At 38.5% G+C, this 18,675-nt stretch overlaps 1 protein-coding gene across 4 annotated transcripts in view; it reads right to left on the reverse strand.

Annotated features, from left to right (window-relative positions):
* Positions 1 to 1,582: 1,582 nt before the first annotated feature.
* The window catches only part of TMEM229B (transmembrane protein 229B), a 54,294-nt gene continuing 37,201 nt past the window's right edge, over positions 1,583 to 18,675 (reverse strand). For 2 of the 4 annotated variants that reach the window (XM_083348511.1, XM_083348512.1), the window contains 2 exons: positions 15,557 to 15,605; positions 1,583 to 5,310 (listed from right to left, as the gene is read on the reverse strand). In XM_083348511.1, the coding sequence (XP_083204637.1) occupies positions 4,780 to 5,310; positions 15,557 to 15,586 (561 nt within the window). In that variant the 5' untranslated portion in view covers positions 15,587 to 15,605 and the 3' untranslated portion in view covers positions 1,583 to 4,779. Of the gene's footprint in view, positions 5,311 to 7,695; positions 8,352 to 10,620; positions 10,701 to 15,556; positions 15,606 to 18,675 lie in introns of those variants that run through there. The other 2 variants (XM_083348514.1, XM_083348513.1) reach the window with 2 other exon arrangements.

Consider the following 18,675-nt stretch of genomic DNA (forward strand, 5'->3'; position numbering starts at 1 on the left):
AAAAAAAGGCTGAGCGCCAAAGAATTGAGGCCTTTGAACTATGGTGTTGGAGAAGACTCCTGCGAGTCCCTTGGACTGCAAGGCGATCAAACCGGTCAGTCCTAGAGATCAACCCTGACTGCTCTTTAGAAGGCCAGATCCTGAAGCTAAAACTCAAATACTTTGGCCATCTAATGAGAAGGAAGGACTCACTGGAGAAGAGCCTAATGCTGGGAAAGATTGAGGGCAAGAGAAGAACGGGACGACAGAGAATGAGGTGGCTGGATGGAGTCACTGAAGCAGTAGGCGTGAGCTTAAATGGACTCCAGAAGATGGTAGAGGACAGGAAGGCCTGGAGGAACGTTGTCCATAGGGTTGCAATGGGTCAGACACGACTTTGTAGCTAACAACAACAAATAAGTACTGACCAACTGCCTTTTAGATTAAATGCATTTTTCAATACCATTATGCTTGGCTGCCATTCTCTGTCTCTTTTTGTTAAGGTATGGAGGAAGTTTGATTATTCTGCAATGTTCCAAACAGGTCAGCAGAATGAAAGCCAATTTTAAAATATTTTATTCTAGTGAAATATAAGAAGCTTTATTTTGCACATTTTGACAAACCAGAGAGCAAAATGCTTGTTGTTTCTTTTCATTTGACTTGGGTTAGTTAATATATTACCTGTTGACTCCTGGTCACTTCTCTGTATATTATTAGAAAGCACTCTCTAAACAAAACTTCTGAAGAAGGTCCGAATCGTCTTCATTCGTCTTCATGCTGATATACTCAGAAAAAACATCCCCTATTTACAGTAAAAAGTTAACTAAACTAAAAGTTAACTAAAAGTTAAGCCATTCTGGAACAACAAAATGTCTCCAAACTAGAATATCTCTAATTCAGAGCTATAGGAAAAAGCTGAAATCTTGGCTGGATCAAAAGTTGTACTCTTTAATGTAGTCAATGGGAAAATTATTAAATTCAAGTTGCCTTAGTCACTGTGTTCAAATATTTTAACTTAATTTTAATTAATCTACCAATCAGATGCACTTTTTTGGAATACAGCATCTGGGACATTTGTCAGAGATTCACTTTGAGCCTTAGTTTATGAAAGACTCTTGGATTATGACATGGCAAAGGCATTTTCCACACTGCTAGAAGCCCCAGTGAGCTGGGGTCCAAGCCTAACACATTTTAGGCAAAATGTGCCTTTTATATATGATGCCCAATGCTAAACTGTAAAGCAGGATGATAGAGCTCTTATGCTTATTCTTGTTTTTTTAGAGCCTTCTGTGCTGGCCAGGAATTTATAGGAGTTAAATCCAGGACATCTGAATGAAACTCGTTTGAGAAGACTGATCTGACAGGATGGGACAGGACAGGACAGGACGGCTGAATAACAAAATATGGATGCTAAATATCCAAGACTGTTGGGTTCTCGATCCTTTTAAAAGATGGATTGCTTTTGGATTTGGGGTGTGCATAAGAAATTCATCACCTACAGACATTCTCTGTCCATCTCAATTTTTCACAGTTTAAATCATAAGGCATTTTACAAGTGACAGAGGGCAAAACAAACAAAACACAAGTTTTTTTATTGCTGGTGAATTCAAACAGGCAATTTTAATTTATGGAGGAGGATACACATACAAGCAAAGATTTAACTGAGTTATTTCATTATTATGCATTTCAAGTGCCAGTGTATCCTCCACTGCCTTTTGGTGACTATTATCAATAATATAACTGTCATTAATAATCCAGTAATAAAACATCAGTAGTTCCTTCCCCACCACCTCCACATCTATTTGAATTGGGGGGAAAAAGAAACATAAATAAATTAAAAGTGAAAAATCTCTGGCTGCTAGTAAGTTGATTTCCTCCAGACCAGAAATGAGATCTACACAGCCTGGCTAATAAGATAACCTGGAGATAATTTGGCATTGAATTAAAGGAAATTTACCCAGTCAATGAATTATCTGATGGATGTTGAATGGCAATATTTCCTGACCTGGTACCTCCAGACATGCTACCTGGTGATTTATCCAATGCATCTCAAGGACAACCAGGTTTAAGAAGATTTCTGCATCAACAATATTAACAATTGATAGCTCAGCCTAGATTCTGTCATACACATTTTCTGTATTTGTGCATGGATATACTTGTGCACAATGTACCAAAGAAAATGACATCCAATAAGTTTTAGAAGGTGCTAATGTAATAGAGGAAAATGCAACAAATTTTCAGAATGTCATAATTATTGACCCACTATGAAACATCAGGTCTTTTAGAATCAGATTGTCTCCAATCCCTAAAGAACACGGAATTGTATTACAGTATTGTCAAATGCAGGGAAATGGTATTACCAGCACAAGAATCCTTTGTAGTCAGTAATTTTACTATCTTTAACCTTCATTTAGTGCACTTGTAGTGCAAGAGTCCGACATGATGAATGGATAACATCATCATTAACTTACTAACCCCTGTAGCATGATTTCATAAACTTCAAGTGTACCAAGAATACATATCTTCAAGTAACGGCAAGACTGAAGTTCTCTAGCCTTTTCCAAGGCTTCACAGATGATGGTTACCAGAAAGTGCAAATGTAGCCCATTTCCTGCTAAATATAAAATAAATATTATTCACTCCACTATCTTATTGAATAGCCATCATTGCAAGGCTAATAATAGAAGTTTCTGCTCTGCATGGTCCCTCCATTTCCTGAAACATAGTTTGGATCAGAAGCGATTAAAACTAAAAAAAGGAAGAATTATAAGAATTTTTATATAAATTACAAAGTTTAATCCTGTTAAGTGTGTCAGGAGAATAAATACAGTAGGGCAGACCTGGAAATACTTCCACTGCTAATATTCCTGCTCATCCACTACCAGCAATGGATATCAGGTCTGTGGGGAAATGTAAAGAAATAAAATAATCACACTCTGAAAATACCAATCAAGTTAATATTACCTTCGTTCTTAATCATGACCACATAACATTTTCTCAGGGTAGCAGCTTGCCCGCTTTGTTGTTCCTAGAACAGAACTCAACCTTTCCAGATCTATTGCCATCAGGGCTATGAGTAGCAAAGTTCCCTGCCAGTGCAAACTGGGGGCAGTGAGTTCTTCAAATGGTGGTCCTAACCTATCAGGTAAGTAGATCTACAATAAAATAACTGCCAGATAGTTAAAAATTAACAGTTGTCTACCAAACAGCAAGACAGTCTTATTTTTAAAGAAAAGAGGTGGTGCCACCACAAAAGTACAAGCCCATTCCGTTGCTGGTGCCATTCCATCTCAGGGCATTCCATTCTATGCAAATGATATCTGGATTTCTTTCTGGTCCAAGAAGCCTAGTGATAGCATATCTTCTTCTTAAAGCTATTGGATATATTTAGTTCAAGTGACCCCCTTCCGTTTTTTCATTTCTCATTCTATGAACCTAAAGAACAGATTCTTTGGATGGCTTCCAGAAAGAACCCCTTCTTGTTCATTGCTATTTCTTCTTTAGCTGTCCCTGCATATCACATATTTCTCTTGGGACAATCACTTTGGTCCCTGACTCCAGGATATCTGCAGCCCTTTTGTGCTGTTTTCCACTCACTTGAACCATCTTGAAGGATGATCCTTCAAAGTTCCTCCCCAGCAAACATCAACAGTTGCTCATAAATAGCTTTATGAAGGGATATTGCTGCTCTACTAATTCTACCGTTTGTGCATTGAGAACACTAGTGCAGAGAAGATCAATACAAAAAAAGATTGACCACAGGCCTTTCAAGAGTCTGTCCTGCAGGATTTCCACTCCCAATGAATCCAGGCATCAAACAAAGATTTCAATGTGATGTCAGGAGTCCATATTTATAGACACTTGGATTTATGAGACTAGAAAATTCCCCATGGAGGAAGCCAGAGAAGATTTGGATGATGTAAACAGTCGCAATGAAAGTCAGCAAGAATCAGCTCTGAAGGAGCCCTCCTGTTGAGTTCCACCAGAAAGTGTGAGGAGGAGGAGGTAGAGATGACTTTAGCCATTTTTCTCCTACTTTTTTTGCCTACATGTCTGTAATGCAGGTTGTACAGCAATGATTGACTTTATCCAGCAAAATAGTTCTTTATTTAAAAAATAGGTACATGAGAGTGGGAAACACTCTAGTAAGCATCAGAATAGATGATTCAAAAAGTAATATTTTTATAGAAATTCAGCAGGATGTCCAGCACCATAATACTATACACTGTGGTGCAACTTAAAAAAGCCTTAAGGAAAGTACACAACAGGGCAAGTTCTATCTCCACAGTAGTCTGCCACTTTGTTGGGCTGTTTCAACAGGAATTGATTTTTCCTTGAATCTGCAGCATCTCAGGCCCCATGGGAGGTATTGGTTGCAAGCAAGCACCTGAATAGAATATAAGCCAATCCTAAGTCAACTGGGGATATCTGTGGCTATTTACTAATGTTATTTGAACAATTGGGCCAGCCTTTTGTTTTTTTTTTCTAACCCAGATATAATAAAGTATTGATCACAGAATTGTTTTCAGAGTAAGTTGCAAGTCAAACTATCTAGTCAACAGGTAGTTGACAATGATACTTGCAGGATTGTGGTTTTTTTTTTAAAGGAACTAAGAGAAAGAAAGAAAGAATAACATTCATAGAAAACCTACTGATTCCACTTTTTCATGCATACCTCCAAACCCAGGAGGTTTGTTTATGGTAAAGGAAACAGGAGTTTTGCTGTTGAGGCCATCATCCCAAGTCTCTGATGAAGGGGCAGGAGCAACTGCTTAGTCTCAGCGTAGTCTAAAGTACAATTCAGTTAGTTTTCACATGACCATTGGCCAAAGTTGCAACAGATGTGGGTACACCTGGTTCAGCATTCTCATCAAAACGCAAACGCAGGGTGTTCCTGATGACTAGTTGTTCCATGATAAATGCTGCACAGAACCATGGGATGGCATACTCCAGGGTTATGAGGCCCATGAAGTTCAAGTCAAACTGTGAATAGTCCCATGGGCAGGCATTAAACTGGCGTAGAATGAAGCCAGTTGTGAACTCCCAAAGATACGTCCATAGAGTGTAAATCAGGCAGCGTATTAGTATGTTACACTTATCCTTCAGGTACAGATACATCTTTTCTACAATGAGGATGGACGTCCCATAGATGAAGAGTGCCCATACACTGGTGACACCTGGGAACTTCCAGTTGAAGTTGACCACAAACTCCCAAGCAGCTGTGAACATCACCTCGCAGAAGTAGCCATGAATGGCATAGAGGTACCAACGGGAGAAAGCAGTCAAAGGTTCTGCAGCTGCCATCCTTGCACACAGTCCCCAGCAGGAACTCTGCAAGAAAACACACCCCCGGGAGATAAAACCATTAATGTTACCAAAGCCCGATCTTGATGTATATATATACAACATGTATCATGCAATAGGTCGCCAAAAGGTGTCCAGATCCTAAAATCACTGGCTAAAAAATAGAATAAAAACTGGAGGCACCTGGCAAAAATTAGAAAATGGGAGGAGTACCTACTTTAGGTTTAAATTTAGAGATGAGGTCTAAAACCTCAAAAGGACTTCTGAACAGTTATGGATGCTAGAGATATCCCTAGAAACAGGGCTCCCACAGTAGATACACAACCCTAAAAAAATGTATGTTTTAAGTTAAGGAAGCACCAACACTCAGATATGCCTGCTCCAGTTCCATAGCCAAATGTTTAGTTTACATTTAGAACCAAAATATAATTTAATGCATTACCAGTCTGCAGTTTAAAGACTTTTATCCTCTCTGCAGGATACATAATAATAGTGTTTGGGCTCATACAACACATAAGCCCAAAACTAAACAAGCCATGTTAAGGTTTAACATATTGATTAATCAGACTGCTTAGCCAAGAGTTTTGTACAGCTCTAATCCAAATAGAAAGCTTAACAGAGGACTGGAAATGAAAGAAAGACAGGTGAAATTCCAAAGAATAAAAAAGTAGTGAAAATGACATATGTATTATACAGTTTAGTAAGAGAGGGCAACAAAAAATAATGGGTCAGTGAGTGTGTGTGTGTGTGTATGTATGTATGTATGTGTGTGTATATATATTTGTTTTCTGAGGTTTTTGCAGGTGTTTGTATGTAGATCTTTGGTCATTTGGGTTTTTCCCCACATAGAATTGGAGGTATCAGGGCAACGTTTCGACGAAATCTCATCTGTCATCCTCAGGCTGGTGGCTTCAGCTTTGTTCTTCTGGGAGAAGTATATATATGATAATTTGGCTAGATAAATGAGGTCCATTTTTGCTCACCCTTTGCCCTTAAATACTCATATTTCCTCTCCCATTTTTCAAATTCTTATTCTAATATGTTTAAATTGATCTGATATCAAGAATAAAGAGGAAGAATTTGCAGCAAATGACACTGAAGAAACAAAACATACTACAGAAGTTCTCGACTTACAACCACAATTAAGCCCAACATATCTGTTGCTAAGTGAGACATTTGTTAAGTGAGTTTTGCTCCATTTTACGAACTTTCTTGACACAGTGGTTAAGTGCATCACAGCAGTTGTTAAGTTAGAAACCCGGTTGAAATCCGGTTATTAAGTGAACGTGGCTTCCCCATTGACTTTGCTTGTCAGAAGGTTGCCAAAGGTGATCACACTGCAACCATCATAAATATGAGTCAGTTGACAAGTGTCTGAATTTTGATCGTGTGACCATCGTGATGCTGCAACAGTTGTAAGTAGGAAAAAGTGTTATAAGTCACTTTTTCAATACCATTATAATGTTGGTCACTAAATGAACTGTTGGAAGTCAAGGACTACCAGTAAGCACTTGGCAGCAGTGATACTGCCTGCTTTGTAGATGGCCTGGTGGAAACATGGAATCTTAATAATAAAATGCACATCCTGTTCAGAAGGTAAATTTCCCCTAAAAGGGGATGCCTTTTTGGACTGTTGAGGGTCCATGAATCAGAAATTACCATTTTCTGTCTCAGGGCTCCGAAGTTTTAAAGTTGCACACTCTGCTTATTCAGCTACCTTCCTATTCTACCCTTCCTGGCCCAATAACTTTACACATTTTTCTATCAAAGATTAAAATTGCAGACAAAAAGTTCGTGGGCGCTTAAAAACAAATATGAGTAGATTTGTCTTGGACAACTGTGGATTCTTCTCCAGTTCGGCGGAGGTAGAAAAGCCACCAAGAAAGTCTTTGGCTTCCCTACCCCATCCCAAAGGTGTCCATCCATGCTTCTCAAGTCTTTCCATCCATGAATCAGTTTATAAGAATAGCAGTGTTCTGCCGTCCACTCTTTCTGAAAGAGGTCCTTGATGTGGGACAGCTTATTATGGATCCTCTGTCTCAAGGGAGGGACGTGATGGCTAGGATCCAAGATGTCGGTGGATTTAGATCAGTTTCAACCAAATTAAATCCCTCCCATCTATGCCTATGTTCATCAGCTACTATCCTCAACTCCAACCCAAACTCATACACACATATATAGATACAGTGCAAAGATTCATTTCAGGTCCAACATACTTGACCTTACTGTGTTCTTGCTCAAATCAAGACTTTGTATTAAGTCCAAACAAAAATATTTAGAGAACCCTTCAGTAACACTGAAATGTATAATGCTCTGCTATTGATGGTCAAAGTGGCAGTGTCTGTACCTGTTGATGCCTACCCTGAAAGGGAATCATATGTAGAAGACATTCTACAGTACAGTGAAAAATACCATATTGTTGATGCCAGCTGGGGTGGTCCTCTTAGTTCCAATCCAGCCCACTAGCCACTGGATCCTAACAACTAACTCTATCTGTGGAAGCCAAGGACTATCCAACCATCAATGACCTGCTGTGACCTTTCATCAGGCTGCAGAGCAGAGGAGAGAGAGAGAGAGAGGGAGAGAGAGAGAGAGAGAGAGAGAGGAAGAAGGGGGGGAGTGAAGGTCACAGCATCAGCGCTGCTGAGGGACCAATGCTCTACCTGGACTGTTTACATCCCAGTGGTTTTATTAGGATTTTGTAGGAGTTGCTAGGTCCATGTTTACTGTTTCTTTCCTTTCTTGCAATTCTTTTTCTTTTTTGCATCTCTCAGATTACAAATTTCAGAGCGAGGATTTTTTAAAATTCATTTTGGAAAACCACTTTGGAAAGCTTTTACAGTAAAGAACAGGGCTGAAATGTTTTGCCCAAATAGGCTTGTATTTTATGTCAGACACTTCTGAGAGAAAACAGGGTTTCCATCCCCCAGGGAAACCTGTCCTTCTAGGAAGGTGAGACAGAGCAAGGCTGCTGGGAAGAAATAAGATGAATGGGGCCAGGAAGACAAGCTTAATGACCTGCTGAATTAAAATATTCACTTTTGTATTTATTTTTGTCAGTTGTGCTAGAGCCTCTATGTTTTACATCAGGGGAAGAACATTTGTTACATCTGTGGGGCAGGCTTCAATAGAAAAGCAGTGCTAGTACCTACTTGGTATCAAAGGGTTCTCCATGTGAGATGAAGACAATGCTGTTGGCATTCTGCCGTTGCCTGTTCTATAGTAGTAACAAAAAAAAAGTCAACCCCCAGAATGAGACATTTTCAGGCCAGTATCCAACTTTAGGCCTCCTGAATGTGGCACATTATCCCCTGCTCCCTAGGCTGGTTCTTACTCAGCCTTTTTGAGTCTTGTGAAGTTGTCATCGATGAAGTCATAAAAGAATTTTTGCTGACCTGGGAATAAAGTAGGTAAGAGCATATTTAAAAGTAATAGTGGGGGAGGCAGTGTCTATATCTTCATGCCCAGCTGTGCCAAAAGGTGACTTTTATGACATTCAGGACAAGCCGCGGCATGCTGTTCTACTCCACCAGTAAGGTTCTTTTTTCTCTGTTCAGCAGTTAGATGCACAATTATTGCAAAACTCTTCCTGAAAACATGCATGTTCAGTTGGAAGAAATGATCTATATAATACAAAAAAAAATACAAAGTATGAACTAAAATGAAGATGGGGAAAATACCAAAGGCTCTGCTAATTGGAATTATGGGCTTAGGTAGCCCAACACGTCTAGAGAGTTCTGTGTCGAAGAAGGCTGTCGTAGAATATGATCAAAATATTTTTCTACTTATCAAAGCTCCACAGCAATATGTAGTTTAAAATAAGATTACAGTAATGGAATAATCTGAAGCAAAATTTAAAAAGACATGGAACCTTCTTTGTAACCAGTGTGAAAGCACAGCAAAATATGGCAGATTTTATTGCCTATTAAACAGTCAACTGGTACCAACCCAATCTTCTGCACAAAACTTTCCACCTAGCTCCTACTACAAAAGGAAGACAAAAGTAACTGTGTCTCACATACAAATCAACTTATACTTTTTGTGTGAGGGGATATATCACAGGTCCTTTGATGAAAAATGCAAATTGCTGAAGGAGTCACTTTAGATATCCAAATTATGTATGTAAGAGTCATTTGGATATAGTAATTAAGATACTGAATTAAGAACTGGGAGACGGTGAGTTCTAGTCCAACCCTAGACATTAAGCCAGCTGGGTGGCCTTGGCCCTGTCACTCTGTCTCTCAGTCCCAGGAAGCAAATAGTGGCAAGCCACTTATGAAATCTTGCCAAGAAAATGGCAGGACTATTCCAACCAGTTACCAGGAGACAACAATGATTCAAAGACATAAAAAAAAAACCACTATCTGTGAGTGTGTTAAAATAATCTAAGCAAGAGCTAATTAATGCATGAATCATTATGCGTGGATCCACTGCTTTAAGGGAATTGGAGTATTAGCAATTGGAGTATTAGCGATTTGGTCCTCCAAAAACAGAACTTGCAGAACAACTTTACCAACAGGATCTGTTCTGCTTTGGTATTAGGAAACTTGGAATAGTATAAATGCAAGAGAATGTATATGTAGATTTTACCAAGATAAACTTTCTCCTTAATTAGGGTTCTTTTCTGCTCATTAGGGTTCTCTTCTCTGATAGTGTCTTGCTACTACGGTACCTATCATCACCTTACCTCCCACCCCCCTCCATTCAGTCATGCCTGAAAGACTGCCTGAAAAAGTCTTTGCAGGTTTCTTGACAAGATTCTCCCTAGAGATGAGAGAAAGTGACTGGGCCAAGGTCCAGTTGGCTTCGTGCCTAAGGTGGGACTAGAATTCAGAGTTCCCCTGATTTCTAGTCTGATTCCTTAATCACTATACGAAACTGGCTAGCCATCTTCAAATCTTCTATTACTCAGTGAAGTTAATCAAGAAACAATCTTCTCCATTCTTGCTCCCATCCCCCCCACACACATACACACCTTAAATAAGTAACCAGGACACTAGGTACAACTTGCTTTGACCAAGGTCACTGCCCTTTTCCGTTAGCATTTCCTGGAGAACATTTGGAAATGCCAAGATCCTACCTGGTCTACCATCTCCTTTCCCTTATCTCACATTTCTAATTCCACCAAGAAAAGGCTGAGTGTTGAACATGTGGATGGGCAGAAGGCAACCTCTCATTTTTTTAAATCAGCTTCTAATTGAAGATTAGAGGATTTGCTCTGTTTAGAAAGAGAGACTCGTTGAATACTTGGAAAAGAAAAATAGGTCATTTCTCTCTGTGGGAAAAGACTCAGGAATATTGCTTTCTATCCCTTCTTACTAAATAAAAAAAATCTACCTGGGGATGGCTTCAGGGACAGCCTTTCATGTTGGGGATAGGCACGGCTGGCTAGAGAATTCGGGGAGTTGAAGTCCATACATCTTCAAGCTGCCAAGATTGAGAAATGCTAGTTTATAGGTATAGCTCCAAAGGTGGGAGGGAAGAGAGGAAAAATGAAAGTCAGATTTGGATTGTCCACAAGGTGACATAGGAAAAACTGCAGCGTTCTTAGAATGTAAGGAAGAAGGCCAGGTAGCTCATTCCCTGAAACACTTTTTGTAGATAACATCTGGCCTGCTGTGAAATATGAAGACTACTCTGGCTTTTGCCTTAGTGAGACTCCCAACTCTGTTTCCATCTAGTCAAACAAAGGCACATAGCAAAAAAAAAGAAAACTTTTTTCATAGTCCTTTTAAAAGTTGAGAGCTGGACAAGAGTAACATATAATTACCACTTTCCACAAATCATTTGCTGTATTATCATTCAGCTTACATGATACAATTAAGATGCAATCCAGACCCCACATTAATTGTGGCACTCAACTTCCTGAAGCAGTTTAATTAACACAGCTATGTGCTAGATATTAGACTTATGGCCAGAATGTGAAAATTCTTACAGAGAAGGTTTCTAATCTTTTTGAAACTGACATGATAACTCTGCTGTATTTGAACTGTAAAGTTCCAGTTTGAGAAAATTGAGCGAACTGTTTCCAGCTTGGAGTATTTTAAATAAGACCTTTAAGGTGATATCTACAGATCTCAGTATCTCTGCAGACTTTTCCCTTTTCCACATTCCTTGCCCCAGAACAAAGCTCTTTTCTTTTTCTTTTTAAAGAAGAACAAAATTGCAGTGGACAGAACTGCATTTTAAAGAATGCCCAATATGTGTTCTACAGCATTCTTGAAAAATAAAAAATAGTGGATAGCACAAATCCACAATTTTGTTTGGCAGATTTGTCCTCTTCAAAGCTCAGTTGAGAATACAAAAGTCATCCTGGAGCTGATGAGACATGTGATGAGATGTATCCTCACCTTTACCTTTTGGTAAATGGGCATTTTCTGATTAGCTAATTTCTCTAGAATTACATGTTCTCAGCAGTACAAATATGCTCATAATGATTAAAAAGGTTAGACCCATATTACACCCATTTGATCTAGCTTTTAGCCTTTCTTTTTCTTTCTTTAAATTATCTGCCCTACTTTGACCTTTTGTTTTTAATTGTCAATCAGACAGTCCCTGTCAAACTGCCAATCCATCCTAAGAGGATATATATATAGGATAAAAATGAATGACAAAAGAAGATCAAATCAGTCTGATGATCGAGTGAGGTCAAAAGAGCATCAATGTGCAAGTTTCACTGTCATCGGCCCATTACAATTTTGCTGGGTTTCTCCCATTCAGCAAACCACCTGGCTGTTCGGTTTCGTTTGAAGTTTATCACAAGAAAGAAGACTGTAGGAGATTAAAAGTTATATCTCAAACATAAGAATAGCAAATTCAGTAACAGAGGAAGTAACTGATTATCTAATGGAATGTGAGAATGACCTTGCAAGATGAGAAGAGATGCTGCCTAGGAAACAATCGGGAGGGTATAAGCCACCCAGAGTCATCCTGTGTGAGTTGGGCAGTCATATAAATGTGTTTTATAAATAACTAAATAAAATAAAATTAGGAGAGGACCACAGCTAAGTAATGCACAGAAAATGAAACTTAGAAAGGACATGCTCCAACTTATTAGGCAGTAATAGAAATGGTGGGAGACCTGTATTTTCAGACCTGCAATGTGCTGTTAATGTAGCTTTTCAATAAAGTAGAATTAGCTCATCTCGTCATGTTTCCTGTTTGGTTTACCTGTGAGGCTGAAAGATTGTAAAAGACACAATAAAGACAAAATGTATGGAGAAATCTACTATTTGGACAGCTAAACCCAGAACTTTCTTTTAATCAAAATTATTGGAGTACATGTCAGAAAAGAGACAATGGAGAAATGGCCATTTTAAAATTAATTAATATTAATACTATAGTAACTCTACCACTATGTAAAATAAAGATCAATTTCTTTAGATTGGCAGACAAATATCTTGACTAAATAAGATTGCCAAGATATTTGTCTGCCAAATCACATGGGGCAAGATGCTTGGCAGAACAGCTCTCCTACTAAACTGTTTGTCTGCCCAGCTATCAAAATCTACAAATGGTGCTTATTCCTATAAGGTATCCTTTCACTGAGAATACATCCTATCTGTATATGTAAGAGAGGGTTTTCTCATCTTTTGGGTGTAATTGAGGTCTTTCTTCATGCTGGCACTTAAGCTGGTGCCAAAAGTGATTTCATTCAAGGTGAGTTCTGACAAGTTCTGGAGTCTTAGTTATAGCTTGATTTTTTATTATTATTATTAATTTTATTTGTATACCGCCCTTCTCCCGGAGGACTCAGGGCGGTGAACAGGGCAATACATATTAAAAAACAAAATACAAAAATTAAAAACGATTAAACAAATGCCCATGAATAAGTTAAAACACATTAAAAATAGATTAAAACAGATTAATACAACCCAACCCCATCCCATCAGGCCAGGCCAGCTTGTTCAAAAAGGTAGGTTTTGAGATCGCGCCGGAAGGAGCGGAGGTCAGGCGCCATCCGGAGCTCGACCGGAAGATGGTTCCATAAATCCGGCGCACCCACAGAGAACGCCCTCCCCCTGGGGGCCACCAGTCGACATTCTTTGACCGGTGGCACCCTGAGGAGGCCCTCTCTGTGGGAGCGTACTGGGCGGAGGGAAGTTGACGCCGGCCGCAGGTGCTCCCCAAGGTATTCCGGACCCATGCCATGTAGGGTTTTGTAGGTCATTACCAACACCTTGAATCTCACCCGGAAGACAACTGGAAGCCAATGCAGCTCGCGGAGCAGAGGTGTAACATGGGAGTGTCGGGAAACTCCCAACACAACTCTCGCGGCTGCATTCTGTACCAGCTGGAGCCTCCGAGTGGTCTTCAAGGGTAGCCCCATGTAGAGAGCATTGCAGTAGTCCAGACGAGAGGTAACGAGGGTGTGAGTGACCGTACGTAAGGCATCCCGGTCTAGATAGGGCCGCAACTGGCACACCAGGCGAACCTGGGCGAAGGTTTATAATTTTTCCCTTCAGTTGTTTTTGTATCTATAGGGATTATATCTTGTCCTAGGATTATTTGATATTGGACAGATATTTCAATAAAAGTAAAATAGTCTATTTATGAATTGGGCTAAGTGAAGCCCATTTAATGGATTAGTAGATTCCTGGTAAGATTATTCTTTCTCAAAGAAATTTTGTGTTTCCAGACATAACCATCCTCCAATGCAAATCCAAGAGTCACATCACAAATTTGCCACCACAGCAAGCCCAGCTTCCTCATGAGTTTAGATCCTAATCTAGTAGATCAAATGATGATATGGTTGGTATCTTTCAATTCTCCCATGAATATTTGTAAACCTTATAAATATGAAAATCCATTTGTTCCTCCATTTCAGAGCAACATACATATCTTTCTTTTTAAAAATACAAATTCGTAAAAGTTGGAAATGACTCTAGAGGCATGAGGGTAGATATGTGGTTTTTCTGGTTCCATTAGTGAATAACTTGCATAGGCCATCATGGGTGTGATTCTCTTGCCAACTGACAGGACTCAGACTTTCTCAATACTGTATATATCCTTGCAGTCAGATAGCAGAATCCGTTCTCATGAGAAAGAGATGCAATATCACACACAGATTTCCCCCAACCTCTCCCTTTCCTGAAGATTAAAAAAAAACAAACAGTTTTGTCTCTTTTAAAATGAGCTATAAGTTTCTGGAAAGATGCTGGGAAACAAGTGGGATGTTCCATTTCATACATGGCTGGCATCTCCAGGAATCTATGGATAAGTCCAGATAAATAGAAAAGCAGTGGGGGCAACTATTAAATGAATATTTTATTTCTGTAGAAATAGTTAGCACATCTAATGAGGAATTTATATTAGGTTTTTAATCTGTGTCCATTGCTTTTGTGATAAGTTTAAGATTCATTAACCCTGTCTAAAAATTATGAAAGTAAGTTTTAAGATCAGCCTTGACTCATATTATAAGCATGGATTTGTTTATTTATTTATTTAGCCTTTGAGTCAGTGTTGAGTCCTGGTGACTGCCTGGACAGATCCCTGGACTTTTCTTGGCACTATTTCACAGTAACTCTTTACTGGGACTGTGGGATGGATAAATCCTATTTGTAGCAGTTGTCTACCAACTTATGGTCTATTCGGAGTATTACATTTATTTATTTATTTTTATTACATTTATATACCGCCCTTTCCCGAAGGACTCAGGGCGGTTTACAGGGTGATTAAAAAACCAAAATACAAAAGTTAAAAACAAATTTTAAAAGAAATTATATGTGTCCCTGCCTAAATAAAACCCCAGTTAAAATAAGATTGCCTGTTGCACTTTCTTTTTTAATCGATGTGCTCTTCCCACATAATCTGAACAGCTGTGTAATTTCTCTTCAAAATTTAATATTTGTATTTTGAAATGTAAAAAATTACTTTCACATTCTTTTCCCGTTTTTTTTTTAAAAACACATTTGGTTTCATTTATTTCTTCTGAGATTATCGCTTGAAAGAGATGGGCATGAAGAGTTAATTCATCTAGCCACGCATCTTGCTGCTGTTTAGCTAGGAGGTGGCACATTAATTATTTTGCTTTTTGTTTTATCTCTCACTAGATGTGAAAGCCATCTTTCTTGCAAAGGTTGGTGGCTAATGGAAAACAACGGTAGGATGCCTCCTGTAAGCAAGAGCTACCAAGGAACTACTCCAAAGGAGAAGGCAGGATCAGAGTGTAAAGAAAAGAAAACATATAAAAAATATTGAAAATGCAGCTCATGACCTTTTGGTATATGACATGTCACGCAAATAATTGTTTCATTAGCAATTCATAGCTCACCTGCCTAGATTCCTCCACATTCATGGGCATGTCTGGCCACAAACAATTCCTACAAAATAAAATTAAAAAGTAAAGCAAGATTCTGGAAAAGATAAGTCATTCTCCAAAGACTCGTGTCAAAATGAGTGTCAGAATCCATTTATATCACATTTCATAATTGTATAGGTAGAACAACGTGCTATTACTGGGGATTCTGCCATCTCTCCGAGGGGGGGGGGGAGAGGATGGTTACTAAAGCGATTTTCAAACAACAGGGGATGTTTTAACGGGGGAAGGGAGGGGGACAGACAGATCTGGTTTGTGTCTTCATTTACAACTGAAAAGGAAAGCAATAACCATAAAACCAAGGAGAGTTCCCTTTCCCATGGAAGGACCTGACACCTAGCAACTGACGACAGCCTGACCAGATGGATGAGGGGAGGGGCTGAAATGGGAATGGTTTATATAGGATTGAAATGTAACCTTTGTCAGATTCCGTCTTGTATTCCCACAATCGATTCCTTCCTAGTAAACATTTTCCTTTTGGACTAAACTTGCATCCAAGAGTTCTTATTTCCTAAGATGTGGATTGAGGTGGGTCCTGACAATGAGCTGTAATCATAGCTCTTGGGAGAATTTGGAACACACCAAGGAATTGGATCAACTTAAAAACTGCTGCCAGCACAAAGATTAGCTCCTTTCACAATCTGTGAATTGTACTGTATGTCTTAAAAGGCCACTTAGTGTTGTTCCTTGCTTAGTACAAGCATTTGACTTTAATAGCTGGGATCACATCAAGAGGGACAATGTGACTTATCTCTTCCCATGTAAAGTTAATGGGATTTCAAGCTCACATTTTAAAAGCAGCCACAGGTAGGATGATTACTCCAGCATCAAACAACTGTCTTAAATTAAGTGGGTTACCAGATGTAGACTGGGAAAACCTTTTATTTATATTTAAAATATATACATTTAAACTTATAATATAAAGAGTGAAAAAAGAAAAATAAGGAAATCACAGAGAAAGCTAATGGTGTGAGAAAGCGGGGAAAAGTAGAAGAAAACTAGAAAAAAAAGTTACAGAAAAGAAGCTTCCAATTTTCCTTTTATAAGTATAATTAAAAATTTACCTCTATGGTTACAATATAACTTTCATTTTTCTACAATCTTTCCCTTATAAAACATAACTTCATTTTTTCTGAATAAAGCAAAAGTCTATAAGGAGTTTCCATTCAGCAATAGAAATAGATATAATCAAAGAAGTCAATTTAGCCATCTCTGTAACTTTTATTGCTTCACCAACTATTCTTCCATTGTGGGTACTGCCAAATATTTCCATCTTTGTGCATATAATAATCTTGCTTAAGTTATCAGGCACAAAAACAAAATTCAACTTTTTTCCAACTATTTGTCTATCAATCCCAAAACAAAAACTTCTGATTAATTGTATGTTAGTCTTTTAAATCCTCTGAAGCAGTGTATGTATTTGAATCCGCAGAATTCTCTAGCATTTTTATATATCCACACAGCGTAACTCTGGTGTCATATGGGTACTCAACGTACAACCATAATGGAGTCTGCTCCTTATGATCGTATGTTGTAATGGTCATAAAACGGGTTGGCCAATGTTATGACCCTTTTTGTGGTGAGGATTAAGTTAATGTGGTGGCTGTAAAATGGCTGCAGCAGTCATTAAGTGAACACCCTAGTCATTAAGTGTACCATTTGTACACTATAGGCATGGTTTAGCCAAAAAATAAGAAGTGCCAGTTTTCGGCAAAACAGATGTAAAACCCAGTTACATGACTGCAGGACGCTGCAAACAGCCATAAACGTGGCCATGTTGCAGAGTGTTTGAAGTTTGATCACATGACTGTGGAGGGGACACAACCATCAATACTTTGAATCCAGGTCATAAGTGCTCTTTTTTGGGTCAGTCATAACTTTGAACTGTTACTAAACAACCAATCGTATGTCAAGGATTACCTGTACACCAACAGTGCATCAGTTTATAAAAACTCTCTTTAAGATTATAGCAGTGTAAATTTCAATTCTTTCAGCCACATATTTTTCCACTGTTCCATCTGTATCCTGTATTACAACCAAAAACTTTAGCTCATTTTATTATACATTCTTTCACATATTTTTCTTCTATTTCAGTTCTTGATAAGAATGTATACACTTTAGCAATTGCATGTTCATCATTTGTACACAATTCTATTTGAAACTCAGTCATACAATGTTCAAAACCGCACATTCTTTTGTCTATTTCATTTTTTTCTAATAATTGTAAATAGGGAACCACTGGTAACTATGTCCCTCTGCTACCAGTTCTTCTCTTAATTTTATTTTACATTCCCCTTGACAAAATATTAGTATCCTAGTAAGTTGTGACAACTGTGGATAAAAAGGAATCCATTGATAAGGCTGCGGGAGAGATCAATCTAGGAGGGTGCTCTGAACAAACCAAGAATACTTACCTAGCTGGATCTATTACTTTTGGCAATTTGGTCAATAGGTCAGTAATAGTTACTAAGGTTTAGTAAGGTTTGTTGAGCTATTATTATCCCCAACCTATGACACAGCTGCAATTTACTGACTGCATGTTGGTCCAGGGCCTACCAAACAATCCTTTCTCTTTCCTCCTGCCTTTTTGAGACAATACACACACACACACACACACACACACACACACACACGAATGATGTTGTCTGCAGTTTCAGATACATTTCTGCTTTGGTTCCATTTAAAAAATAAAATCACATGCATCAGCCACAACTGATGGTGTCCAGGAGGGATGGTGCCTATCCTCTGAAACTGCAAACCACATCGTTTTTCAGTACCATCTATGTCTCTCATAATTACAAGATATAAAAGTAACCACAGCAAATCCTCTTAGTAGACTGCTTTGTGAAATGTGACCTTGACTTTGATCCTAGCTTTTGAATCTAATCCTCCGCTAGAAAATATGACATTTGATATGGCATCTTAAGAATTGGGCACATTTAATACCAGTAACTCTCCAAATGAAACATACACGATTGCAGTGAAATTAATTTAACCATGTTCTTAATCAAATTACTTCTGCATTTACCATATATAATAAAAAGGAGCAACAGATGCAACTGCAGTCATGCTGT

The sequence above is a fragment of the Vipera ursinii genome (genome assembly GCF_947247035.1).
Source record: "Vipera ursinii genome assembly, chromosome: 1".
Taxonomy (NCBI): domain Eukaryota; kingdom Metazoa; phylum Chordata; class Lepidosauria; order Squamata; family Viperidae; genus Vipera; species Vipera ursinii.